This window comes from Oryx dammah, unplaced genomic scaffold, assembly GCF_014754425.2.
Source record: "Oryx dammah isolate SB20612 unplaced genomic scaffold, SCBI_Odam_1.1 HiC_scaffold_17, whole genome shotgun sequence".
In the NCBI taxonomy this organism is placed as follows: domain Eukaryota; kingdom Metazoa; phylum Chordata; class Mammalia; order Artiodactyla; family Bovidae; genus Oryx; species Oryx dammah.
This window is the reverse complement of record NW_024070201.1, coordinates 48,300,444-48,314,637: the sequence shown is the minus strand read 5'-3', so window position 1 is coordinate 48,314,637 and position 14,194 is coordinate 48,300,444. Positions and strand designations below refer to the sequence as shown.

At 40.1% G+C, this 14,194-nt stretch overlaps 1 protein-coding gene across 1 annotated transcript; it reads right to left on the bottom strand.

Moving 5' to 3' along the window:
- Positions 1-7,755: 7,755 nt before the first annotated feature.
- Positions 7,756-8,733, bottom strand: LOC120876687 (olfactory receptor 51I2-like). The gene has a single exon (XM_040258659.1). It carries the CDS (start codon positions 8,716-8,718, stop codon positions 7,756-7,758), a length of 963 nt encoding a protein of 320 aa, XP_040114593.1. The 5' UTR covers positions 8,719-8,733.
- Positions 8,734-14,194: the final 5,461 nt, after the last annotated feature.

Genomic DNA, 14,194 nt, shown 5'->3' with positions numbered 1-14,194 from the left:
CTACTTTCTTCAGTTTAAGTTTGAATTTTGCAATAAGTAGTTTTATGATCTGAGCTATATGAGTCCATGATCTGAGTTCATGATCCTGGTGTTGTTTTTGCTGACTATATAGAGGTTCTCCATCTTTGGCTGCAAAGCATATAATCATTTTGATTTTGGTATTGACCATCTGGTAATGTCCATGTGTGGAGTCATCTCTTATGTTGTTGGAAGAGGGTGTTTGCTATGATCAATGTGTTCTCTTGGCAAAACTCTGTTAGCCTTTGCTCTAAGCAGGGCAAAGGCTGTGACCCTTTAGAACCTTCTTATAAAGTCATTTGCCTTTTATTGTGGTAATTATCTCCTTGGTTTTGCTTTTCTCTTTACTATTCCCAAGTATATTTCTTCAGCTCTTAGTTCATCTTACTGTTCTGATTTTGATGATTTCACAAATTTCTATACTCTTTTTTTTCAGGTATAACCAATAAATGAACAAGAAAATGAATGATTGAATGAAGACAGTAATTTTATTACCCAGTTCTTCTTCACTCGGTCCATTAACGTAGCATAGCAAAGGTCCATATGTTCACAACTTAAGCTATATACTTTGTGTATAGTAAAGACCAGTGGTTTCTTCAGATTAATACAATTAATTGTCATTATTAACTAATTTCATTTGGATTTGCTTAGGATCAATTCAGGAGATACTCTTTGCCATTGGCAGCACAAATCAAAATAAATGTGTCAGCTCTCCATTTAATTTGAAGGAATCTGAGGATTAATTTGGAGAAGGAAATGGCAACCCACTCCAGTATTCTTGCTGAGAGAATCCTGTGGACAGAGGAGCCTGGTGGGCTGCTGTCCATGGGGTCACATAGAGTCAGACACGACTGAAGCGATGTAGCATGCATGCATGCATTGGAGAAGGAAATGGCAATCTACTCCAATATTCTTGCCTGGAGAATCCTAGGGATGGAGGAGCCTGGTGGGCTGCCATCTCTGGGGTGGCACAGAGTTGCATATGACTGAAGCGACTTAGCAGCAGAAGCAGGAGAAGAGGATTAATTTTATCTGGGATTAATGTCACAGTTCTCTTTCTTTCATCCTGCATTAATTCATCTATTATTGAATTACTCTTAAATCTCTTGTTTTAAACTTGCTTTTTTCCACAGTTGATATGTAGGTCCCATGTAACTGTGGGTATTTGTGTGATCTATTACTCTTGGCTGTGGTAGCAGGATCCAAATGGTAACTTAAGCTGAACATTACAAGAAGTTTAGAGCTTAAGGGGTTAAAATTATAGTATACCCCTTAAGGAAAATTGCCAAAAAGTATGAGTAACTCTTATACAACCAAGCCAATTTCTCCCTTACATCCAGATAATGACCTTTTTACCTGTTTTTTTTGTGTATATTAGTGTTATGAGGAAATAATACTGGAAAAGATTCTCTGTGGTTTAAAAAAAAAAAGGGAAGGCTTTTTTTTCCCACTCTTATTTTACTAAAATAACTATTTTAGTAGCCAAGTTGGATTGATATGTTTTGTGCTTCCCATGTGGTTCAGAATTTTAAAATAAATCATTTAAACCTGGAATCAGACCAGATTTGGTCTTCTATTATTATCTCCAGGACACTAAAAGGTCAAAGATATTTTAAATTATAGCTCTCCCCTGAGGAATTCCATCCTTTCCACTTTAGCACTCTAGGATTCTGTTATCTTCTGACTCCATGTGTCTGGGAAAGTCAAATAGCCGAGAAGCAAAAGGTTGAATCCACCATACTTTCTTTACTTGAACTCAAAATCAAGTGCATACAGATGATCAAGAGACACATGAAAAGATGCTCAATATCACTAATTATTAGAGAAATGCATATAAAAACTACAGTGAAGTATCAGCTCACACAGGTCAGATGGCCATCTTCAAAACATCTGCAAAAATGCTAGATAGGATGTGGAGAAAAGGGAAGTCTCCCACACTTGATGAGAATGTATGTTAATACAGCCACTATGGAGAACAGTATGAATATTCCTTAAAAAACTGAAAATATAACTACCCTATGACCCAGCAATACCACTACTGGGTATATACCCAGAGAAAACCATTATTCAGAAAGACACATGCAGTCCAATATTCACTGCAGCACTGTTTAGAATAGCCAGGACATGGAATCAACCTAAATATCCATTGATAGATGAATGGATAAAGATGTGGTGCATACATATGATGGAATACTTCTCAGTCATAAAAGAAGTGAAACTGGGTCATTTGTAGAAATGTGGATGGAGCTAGAGTTTGTCATACAGAGTGAAGTAAGAAAGTGAAAAACAAATATCATATGTTAACGCATATATGTGGATTCTAGAAAAATGGTACAGAGGAACCTCTTTTCAGGGCAGGAATAGAGGTCCAGACATAGAGTACGGATATGTGGACTCACGGGGAGTATATCTACAGTGCAGCACAGGGCGCTCAGCTCAGTGCTCTGTGGTGACCCAGACGGGTTGAATGAGGGGGTGTGGGTGGGAGGTGTAAAATCGAGCGCGAACATGAAACTGATTCAATTCGTTGTAAAGTAGGAACCAACACAATATTGTAAAACAACTATACACCCCTCGCCGATAAAAGTCAAGTGCTTTTCTTTTTCCTACCAGAAAAAGAGAGATATAAACATGATAATTCTGTGACATGATGCAGGTGCTATCTAATGCTATGGTGTAACAATTTTGCATTATTTAAGCCAAGTGGTCTTCTAAGAGTTTCTTCTTACTCAGAAAACATGGGAAAGACAAATCTTATAGAGAGAATTGAGATAGCAAGCAAATATCTAGATTACCCACAGCATGCTCTCTGGAGTGGAATATTAACATACCTTTATATTGATACCTTACTTAGAGGAATAAAAAGGTACTAATCTGCTTGGACACAGAGTCTGGGTTTCTGCATAATTATCTGAATTAGACAGTCTCTATGCTGCAGGAAAGTAGTCTCTTTCACTTCTTTTCCCCTACAGGAGTGAAGTGGGGTGGGGGGAGGGGTATGAATGTAGATCTGGCATTTATGGGAAGGCTGGCCTCCTTCCTTTCTTTCCTGCTCTTGGCGTGTGTTCCTTCTCCATCTCAATGGCTCTTCCACATGAAAGCAGCTGATCAAGAGGGCAGCTCAGATTCTCTCACCAGGCCCCCCTCCTAATAAATAACATGTGTATGAAGGGTTGTATATGGGCCCCAAGTTACTCACCCTGCTTGTTCTTGCAGCCTTCTCTACTGTTCCTCATTCTGAAGGAGCCCAGAAAATCTCTGCAACTAAGACCCCACTTTATACCTGGTGCCTTGAGCTGCTGCACCCCAGGGACATCCTGGCAACAGGCTACAGAGGATAGTCTCAGCTTAGTCTTTCCTGGGTAATGGAAAATGTGCAAAATATGTATTTTTGGTTGGAAAGTTATATTATTGAGCACCTGATTGGTGAAGGAGAGGGCTAGAATCATCCTCTCTAGGCTCATCCCTGTTACCACATCCGTAGGAGATTTTACTTGGCACTTCAAACCTTTTTTTTTAACTATGTCTTTTAGTATGTGGAGTCACACAGAATACTTCCTGGCCCTTCCAAGTGACCCTTACAGACACTCAGATGAGTTGTGTTTATTTCTCTGCACTATCTTCTTGGTTCCTAGGGTTGTTCTTGCAGGTTAAGCAGATCCACTTCTGTGTCTGTTTCTCCTGGGATTTTGTGAAAGCACTATCATGTTTCATAGCAACTATAGATAAAGTAACCTGGGAGGATAGATGGTGAATAAATGGCTTAAGACACAGAGAGATGAATGGGGGAAGACATGGGAGCTCACCTGTGTCTCTGGACTTGTGATTTAGAAATGCAGCATGCCATCCTACCCAGGACATTGTCCTTGCCATCTTGTTCTATCTCCAGGGGCTTCCTTTACTTCTATTAAGTGAAATCATGAAAGCATGAAGAGGCCCCAGAGCCAACATGCAGAAGCATTTGTGTGTGTGTGTATGTGTGTTACAGCTTTATTGAGGTATCATTAATGTACAGAAAACTGAATTTCTTTAATTTATATAATTTGATCCATTTGAACATAACTATGGCATCTGGTCCCATCACTTCATGGGAAATAGATGGGGAAACAGTGGAAACAGTGTCAGACTTTATTTTTGGGGGCTCCAAAATCACTGCAGATGGCGATTGCAGCCATGAAATTAAAAGACGCTTACTCCTTGGAAGAAAAGTTATGATCAACCTAGATAGCATATTCAAAAGCAGAGACATTACTTTGCCGACTAAGGTCCATCTAGTCAAGGCTCTGGTTTTTCCTGTGGTCATATATGGATGTGAGAGTGGGACTGTGAAGAAGGCTGAGTGCTGAAGAATTGATGCTTTTGAACTGTGGTGTTGGAGAAGACTCTTGAGAGTCCCTTGGAGATCCAACCAGTCCATTTTGAAGGAGATCAGCCCTGGGATTTCTTTGGAAGGAACGATGCTAAAGCTGAAACTCCAGTACTCTGGCCACCTCATGCGAAGAGTTGACTCATTGGAAAAGACTCTGATGCTGGGAGGGATTGGGGGCAGGAGGAGAAGGGGACGACCGAGGATGAGATGGCTGGATGGCATCACGGACTCGATGGACGTGAGTCTGAGTGAACTCTGGGAGATGGTGATGGACAGAGACGCCTGGCGTGCTGCGATTCATGGGGTCGCAAAGAGTTGGACACAACTGAGTGGCTGAACTGAACTGAACTGAACTGAACTGATATACCCTTAAAATCATTCCTTACAATCAAGGTGACAGACATCCATCACCTCCAAATGTTTCCTTGTTGCAAATGGCTGGATTTTCTTTTTAAAGGCTAAGTAATAATCCACTTTATGTGTATACCACATTTTCTTTATCCATTCATCTGTTGATGGACATTTGGGTTGTTTCACTATCTTGGCTATTGTGAATAATGCTGAAATGAATATGGGAGCTATAGATATGTAAAGAATGTATTCCCAACTTAATACAGGACATATATGACAAGCCCATAACTTACATTATACTCAATAGTAAAAACTGAAACATTTTTCTCATGAACGAGAATTGGAAACAAGGGAAGTATGCTAATTTTTTCACCTCTACTCAATATAGTACTAAAATCCAAGCCAAAGTAGTGACTTAAGGAAAGGAAATAAAGAGCTCCAACAGGAAAATTAGACATAAAATTATCTCTGTTTGCAGGCTACACAATCTTATGCATTCGAAATCCCCAAAGCTCTATAAGAAAACAGTTTACAATAAATTCAAGAAAGTTTCAGGGTACAAAGTTAGTACACAAAATCAGTTTTGTTTTTATTACACTAATAATCAATTATCCAAAATGGACAATAAGAAAAAATAATCTGTTTTACAATAGAATCAAAAAAAATAAAATACTTAGGAATACATTTAACTAAAGAGGTGACAGACTTGTACACTGAAAACTATAAATCACTGAAGAAGACAATAAATAAATGAAAGTACACTTTATGTTCATGGATTGAAAGAGTCAGTATTGTCAAAGTGTGCATTTTACCCCAGATGATCTTCAAAGTCAATGAAAATTATATAAAAATCTCAATGATACCTTTTACAGAAATAGAAAAAAGTCCTAAAAAGTCCCAACAGTCAAAGCAAACTTGAATTAGAAGAACAAAGCTGGAGGCATCACATACTTTCTGGTTTCAAAATATATTACAAATCTATAGCAATTTAAAACAGTATGGTACTGGTATAAGCTTCCCTTCTGGCTTAGCTGGTAAAGAATATGCATGTAATGTGGGAGACCTGGGTTCAATCCCTGGGTTGGAAGATCCCCTGGAGAAGGGAAAGGCTACCTACTCCAGTATTATGGCCTATAATTCCATGAACTGTAGTCCTTGGGTTCACAAAGAGTCGGACATGACTGAATGACTTTCACTTTCACTGGTATAAAACCTGTCTTGTACAATAGAAATCCAAACTCACCCATATATACTCAATTACTTTTTAATGAGAGTCCCAAGAACATACAATGAGGAAAGGATATTCTCTTTGACAAGTGATGTTGGGAAAATTGGATGTTCTCAGGCAAATGAATAAAATTGAACCAGATCTCACATCATACACAAAAATTAACTCAAAATGGATTAAATATTTGACCATAATAAACTATAAAACTAGTAGAAGACAACTTGGGGGAAACCTTCATGTAACTGGACTTGGCAAAGACCTATGAAATAATGAAACCAAAATCACAAGCAACAGAAGCAAAATCAGACAAGTGGGGATACATCAAACTAAAAAGTTATTGCACAGGAAAGGAAACACTATTAACAGAGTGAAAAGGCAATCCATGGAAAAGAGAAAATATTTGCAAACTACATATCTGATAAAGGATTAAAATTAGCAATATATAAAGTACTCCTGTAACTCAAGAACAAAAATATAACCTGATTAAAAAATGGGCAAAGGAACTGAATAGCCCTTTCTTTGAAGAAATACTAATAGGCATATAAAAAGAACTTGCAAAGCAAGTAGCAACTAAACTTGCTACTTTTTAGGAAAAAGCAAATCAAAACCACAAAGAGATGTAGCCTCACAACGATCACTGAAAAAATAAGATAACAAGCATTGTTGAGGATGTGGAGAATATGGAACCTTCTGCATCATTGGCGATAATGTAAACTGGTGCAGCTACTAAAAAAATAGTATGGAGCATCCTTATAAAATTAAATATGGAGGTACTATATCATGTAACTATCACTTCTGAATATATGCCCACCAAAATGGACACCAGGATGTAAAAGATATGTGCAGTAGCATCATAAAAGAATATTTATGTCAAAACATAGGCCTCTAAACCCTGCTTAAATTTCCTGCTCCCTGATTTTCTGCCAGTGCAGCTGACAATGCAGAAAGTGCCTACCTCAGTGGTCTCTTTGTGATGACTTTGGAATGAAGGTGCTCCTAACCCAGGGACATGGAGTTTTAAGAGATGAGGAAGACGTGAATGATGTGTAATTAAAATCTATAGTGTCTGAAATTAGAATCTCAGGTGACAGTCAAAGGCCAGAGAAAGGGCATTTTCAAGCAAGGAGGTACACTTTTGGAGCAAGGACTGTCCATTGCATCCATAGCTCTGAAGAGCTGTACTACACTTTCATTGCCTGTGGCACACACACACACACACACACACAAACACACACATTATGCTGAGCCACATCTGACCACTCACCTTTTCTCAAGCAACCAGATAACTCCACACCTCAGTTTTTTCACTTTTACAATCATGTCCAGTGATTATGTGTGACCTCTCTGCCTTCCTGACAACTGACTCACCTTTCAGCCTCCTTCCTTGACTCCTTTCTCATTTTCCCCTGGCAAGGGAGCAAACCCTCTTCCACATCCCTATAACTCTCCATGGGAAACTCTCACAGCCTTATTATACTTACTGTAATTGTGTATCTAGAGCTTCTATCCTTCGGTGGAGGAAAGAGACTCCCTGTGGTTCATTTAATGTTATTCCTTATGACAACTACAGACTCTTGCACAAGTAAGTTCTGAATGAAAAAGCTGAGGTTAATAAGTGAAGTAAAGAATCAGGACTGTTTTTCACCCATGAGTCTGAGGATATGCATTTGTTTGTCATTCTCTTGATAACATCTCTGGGTCAGGGCTCAGAAAAATAGGCTTTTCAGACATAGGTTATGACTGTGTGACTGTGTTTTCCCTCCATTTTTGAGGTTATTTCTTGACATCATCAGCCTTTCCTCTTCTCCCTCAGCACCCTGAGCATGGCCTCCCTGATGGGCTTGGACTTGACACTGTAGATGACGGGGTTGAGCACAGGGGGCACCACCAGGTACACGTAGGCAACAAGGGCGTGTACTATGGGGGGAAGGTGTCTCCCAAAACGGTGGATCATGGACACACCTATGACTGGGATGAAGAAAACCAGAACAGCTAAACTATGAGAAACACAAGTGTTGAGGGCCCGGATACGCTCTCTGGGAGAGGCCAGACTCATCACTGTATGAAGAATAAGGGTATAGGACAGCACAATAAGCAAGGAGTCTATTCCCATTGTGGACAGAACCACATACAGCCCATAAATGATATTGACAGTAATGTCAGCACAGGCTCGTTTCATGACATCTGCATGGAAACAGAATGAGTGGGACAGGAGGATCTTGCCAGGGCAAAAGTCCAATCTCTTTAGTAAGAAGGGCAATGGGAAGAGGGACACAGTGGCTCGGGCCACAATGGCCAGCCCAATCCTGATGATGACATTGTTTGTGAGGACAGAGGTATAGCGCAGGGGGTTGGAGATGGCCACAAAGCGGTCAAACGACATGGCCAGGAGCACTGAGGACTCCACCACGGAGAAGAAGTGGAGGAAGAACATCTGGACTAGACAGGCGTTGAAGCCGATGAGCCGATGGTCAAACCAGAGCACAGCCAGCGTGGTGGGCATTGTGGCCAAGGTGAGGCCCACGTCGGTGAGGGCCAGCATGGACAGGAAGTAGTACATGGGCTGGTGCAGGCTGGGGGTCCTCCTCACAGCCAAGAGGATCAGGCAGTTTCCAGTGAGGGCTGCAGTGTACATGGAGAAGAAGGGGATGGAGATCCAGCCATGAACAGTCTCCAGGCCTGGGATGCCAATCATCAGGAAAGCAGGAGGCTGGAAGAAGGAGATGTTGGCAAAGGGCCAGGAAGGGAACATCCTTAGGGGCCAGATGAGGTCTCCAGAAATTTGTGACTTTTTCAATCTGGACAGACACAAAGACACTGACCCGACACCTGTCAACAGGCAGATAATTATGCTGTGTAGGCATTTTCACTATTTATTTTCCATTTCTCAGCTTTTACTTTATATTATTAACTGTTTGTAGGAATGTACATACATTAGCCAATGTGTCATCAAAACAAATATGGCATGTAGGAGATAGTGTAAATTTTCTATGGTTACCAGCAAATAAATGACTGAAATGGATTTAGTTTTTACTAAATGTAAATTTTATACAATTTATACACTTCCATCCAATGTTTTCTTTAAATAAAGTAATGTGTGTTAGGAGAAGGCAATGGCAACCCACTCCAGTACTCTTGCCTGGAAAATCCTATGGATGGAGGAGCCCAGCAGGCTGCAGTTCATGGGGTCGATACGACTGAGCGATTTCACTTTCACTTTTCAGTTTCATGCATTGGAGAAGGAAATGCAATCCACTCCAGTGTTCTTGCCTGGCAAATCCCAGGGACGAGGGAGCCTGGTGGGCTGCCATCTATGGGGTCGCACAGAGTCGGACACGACTGAAGTGACCTAGCAGCAGCAGGCACAGCAGCACTCTTTAATATATACAGCGCATTGAAAATGCTCATGATCATTGTCATCCTCCTCCCTGTGTCCTGGTTATTCTTATTCAATTGAGAATGATTTTTTTTTATAGTTTAAATGTCGTTATATTTTAAGTGATTAAGCCTTTCCCTCAGGGGACCTTCCCAACCCAGGGATTGAACTCATGTCTCTCACATTGCAGGTGATTTCTTTACCAGCTGGCCAAAAAGGAAGCCCAAGAATACTGGAGTGGGTAGCCTATTCCTTCTCCAGGGGATCTTCCCAACCGAGGACTCAAACAGGGGTCTCCTGCATTGCAGGTGGATTCTTTACCAACTAAACCATCAGGGAAGCCCAATTTCACATAATTGTGTGTTCTCTCATAATTACTTTGCTGATAAAGAAGTGAAATATTTTATCTAAAGTGAAAAGAGAAATTCTGAAGTCCAACAAAGGAAGAGAAAACTGCAGCGTTTTCCTGAACTATTAGAACTTGAGATTTTCTTGTGTTTGGAGTGTCTGAGTACAAATCCCAGGACAGTGTCTTCTAATCAAGATCCAGTAATGATAAATACCTAGGCTGAAAATTCTATTAAGTAGCTGCATCATACTCCATACGTGGTATGGATGTACCAGTCTTTATGTTTGCATTTCTTATGGTTAAGGATTTCAGCAGTTTCCAATATTTTGCAACTTCAAACAATGTTGCAGTGAATAATCTTGTGCGTATTTATTTTTGCATTGTTGGAGGTATATCTTCAGGGTAAATTCAAAGATAAAGAGTTTTTTTTGGTGGGAAAGATCAAGAGGTAAACACATATGTATCAACAGTTTGGCTTGAGATAACCAAATTCCCCTTCACGAGGGCTGTTAAAATTTGCATTTCCATGGTCTATTTTAGAAGTTCCTGTTTTCCTACAGCCTGGCCCAGAAAACGTCAAGCTTCTTAATTTTTGCCAATCCGAAAAGCGCAAAGGGGTATCTCAGAGTCATTTCAGCTTGGATCTCCCTGATGAGTGAAGCTGCACATTTTTTTCACCTGGTTAAGGAAGCCACTTTTTGGAGAAGGCAATGGCACCCCACTCCAGTACTCTTGCCTGGAAAATCTCATGGATTGAGGAGCCTGGTGGGCTGCAGTCCATAGGGTCACTAAGAGTCGGACACGACTGAGCGATTTCACTTTCACCTTTACTTTCCCTAAGAAACTTTGGTAAATGAAGAGACACTTGATTCTCACCAGGTCCCTGAGAACATTTAGGAATTTGGGGTCCAGCTCTGCCTTGCCCAGACAATATCTGTCTGGGTCATTGGGTGCCTTTGCAATCCAGGCTACAGTAGCTGCTAAACAGAAATCATTTTCACACTCCATTCATTGAACATTTGCCGTAGTTTTTAGAATACCAGCTAAACCTTTTGTTCAGCCTCAGCACACTCATCGGGAAGATTTGATTTGTCCTCGAATGGCCTCCCTGTAGTCTCTGATCATTGACCTCAGCCCTAGCTGGGAGGGCTACAGCTGCAAGAGGACAAGACCTAAGGTTCTCTTCTCCAAGTTAGAATTTCCACAAAAGCCAACTGAAGACATAAATCAGGGACATAAATTTAGGTTCTTTAAGGGTTCAATGGAATCTGTCCTAGTAGTGTCACAAAGTTTTAGCATCTGATCTTGAGCTGGTGGCTCACCAATAAAGAATCCACCTGCAATGCAGGGGACATGTGCAAGAGATACGGGTTTAATCCCTGGGTTGGGAAGATGCCCTGGAGAAGGAAATGGCAACCTACTCCAGTATTCTTTCCTGGAATTTCCCACAGGCAGAAGAGCCTAGTGGTCTACAACCCATGGGGTTGCAAAAGAGTTAAACATGACTGAGTGACTCAACAACAAACATGACTGAGTGACTCAACAACAACAAAACAATGCTGAGCAAATTAACTTCTTAATTTAACAATTGTCGAAGCTCTTGTGTTCTAGATGTTAGACCCTCAACATTCTTGTTTGTGAATAATATCTCTCTGTCTCAAAAAAAAAAAAAAAAGACATAAAGTAAGTGTTACTGTATCTTTTTAACAAATAATAAAAATTACAGGGACTTTGTTGGTGACCCAGTGGTTAAGACTTTACCCTCCACAGAGGGTGCAGATCCTATCTCTGCTTGGGAGCAAAAATCCCATATGCTTTGTGGCCAAAGAAGCAATACATAAAACCGAAACAATATTGCAACAAATTTAATAAAGACTTTAAAAGTTGTACACACTAAAAAAAAAAAAAAAGGAAAAAATACATTAAACTGGAAGGAAGAGGCTTAGAGAGTTTCTCTAGGCTGTTTTGGGAAAGAGACCAAATCCAAATTCAGGTCTATTTGGCTTATATGCTTTCAACAGTCTTAAACTTCTGTATTGGCCATGGGCTGTACTAGATACTGGAGGTTTGTTAAGTGTGCGGCTGGCAGGATCAAATTATCAAGAAGAGATTGTTCTCTTCTGATGTTCACGTTAATAAGACTGAAGTTTCTCCAAATGAAGCTCCTTCCTGTTTCTCCAAAAATCTTAATTCTCACTGTTACCTTGCGTGTCCTTCTTATAAAGCCATTTGCCTTTTGTTGTGCTAATTATCTCCTTGCTCCTGCTTTTCTAATCCCAGACATATTTCTTTACTCTCATTCCCTCTTACTGTTCTGATTTTGATGATTTCAAAATTTTCTATCCTCTTTTCTTTTAGGGATAATCAGTTAATAAACAAGAACATGAATAATTGAATGAAAGTAATTTCATTTTCTAGTTTCCCTTATCTCAGCCCATAGGTCCATATGTTCACAGTTTAAACTATATACTTCGTATAAAGATCAGTGGTTTCTTCAGCTAATATTTATTATTATCCAATTTTATTTGGATTTGCTTAGGATCAACCCAGGAAATACTCTTTGTCATTGGCAGCATAAATCAAAATAGAATGTGTCAGCTCTCCGTTTAATTTGAAGGAATCAGGACTAATTTTATCTGGGATTAATGTCACAGTTCTCTTTCTTTCACTCTGCATTAATTGATCTCTTATTGAATTATTCTCAAATCCCTATCCTAGAACTTGACTTTTTCCATAGTTGATATGTAGATCCCATGCAACTGTAGGCATTTATGTGATCTATTACTCTTGGCTGTGGTAGCAAGATCCAAATGGTAATTTAAGCTGAAAATTATAAGAAGTTCAGAGCTTAAGGGGTTAAAATTATAGTATACCACATACATATTTTGAGCAACTCTAGTACAACCAAGCCAATTTCTTCTTTATATCCAGATAATTACTTTTCTACCTTTCTTTTGTTAATATATATTACATTGTTATGAGGAGTCTAATGAACTGTGGTGTTGGAGAAGACTCTTGAGAGTCCCTTGGACAGCAAGGAGATCCAACCAGTCCATCCTAAAGGAAATTAGTCCCAACTATTCATTAGAAGGACTGATGCTGAAGCTGAAACTCTAATACTTTGGCCACCTGATGCAAAGAACTGACTCATTTGAAAAGACCCTGAGAATCCCATGGATGGAGGAGCCTGGTAGGCTACAGTCCACAGGGTTGCAAAGAGTAGGACATGACTGAGCGACTTCACTTTACTTCTTCTGATGCTGGGAAGGATTGAAGGCAGGAAGAGAAGGGGACAACAGAGGATGAGTTGGTTGGATGGCAACAATGGACATGAGTTTGAGTAAACTCTGGAAGTTGGTGAAGGACAGGGAAGCCTGGTGTACTACAGTCCATGGGGTCACAAAGAGTCAACACAACTGAGCAACTGAACTGAACTGAACATTGGGAAAGATTCTTTGTGTTGAAAGAAAGGAAAGCCTTTTTTTTCTCCCTGTTCTTTTACTAAAATGCCTATTTTAGTAGCCTAGTTGGATTGATATATTTCTTGCTTCCCATGTTGTTCAGAATTTTGTAATAAATCACTTTAACCTGGAATCAGATCAGGTTTGGTCTTCTATTATTATCTCTAGCACACTAAAGGGTCAAAGATATTTTAAATTATAGCTCTCCCCTGAGGAATTCCATTCTTTCCACTTTAGCACTCTAGGACTGTGTTATCTTGTGACTCCATGTGTCTTGGAAAGTCAAACAGCTGAGAAGCAAAAGGCTGAATCCAACATACACTCTTTGCTACTGCTACTGCTAAGTCACTTCAGTCGTGTCCGACTCTGTGCGACCCCATAGACGGCAGCCCACCAGGCTCCCCCGTCCCTGGGATTCTCCAGGCAAGAACACTGGGGTGGGTTGCCATTTCTTTCTCTAATGCATGAAAGTGAAAAGTGAAAGTGAAGTCGCTCAGTTGTGTCTGACTCTTAGCGACCCCATGGACTGCAGCCCACCAGGCTCCTCCATCCATGGGATTTTCCAGGAAAGAGTACTGGAGTGGGGTGCCATCACCTTCTCCAACATACACTCTTTACGTGACCTCAAAGCCAAGTTATTTTCTTTTTTTTACAAAAGAGAGAAATAAAGAAATCTTATAATTGTGTGACATGATGGAGGTGCTATCTAATACTATGTTGTAGTCATTTTGCAATATTTAAGCCAAGTTCTTTCTAAAAGGCTCTTCTTAACTCAGAAAGATGGAAAGGACAGTCTCATAGTGAGAGTGTAGAAACCTAGCAAACATTCAGATTACCCACAGGATGCTCTCTGGAGTGGGATTTTAAAGATAGCCCTACATTGATACCTTTCTTAGAGAAATAAAAATGTATTAATTTGCTTGGACACAGAGTCTGGGTTTTTGCATAATTATCTGAATTAGACAATATCTGTGCATCAGGAAAGTAGCCTTTTCACTTCCTCTCTCTTATTTGGTGATGCAGACCTAGTATTCATAAAGGC

What these genes read in the sequence shown, in the direction of transcription:
- LOC120876687 (XM_040258659.1), bottom strand. Translation starts at nt 8,718, where the DNA reads ATGTTCCCTTCCTGGCCCTTTGCCAACATCTCCTTCTTCCAGCCTCCT.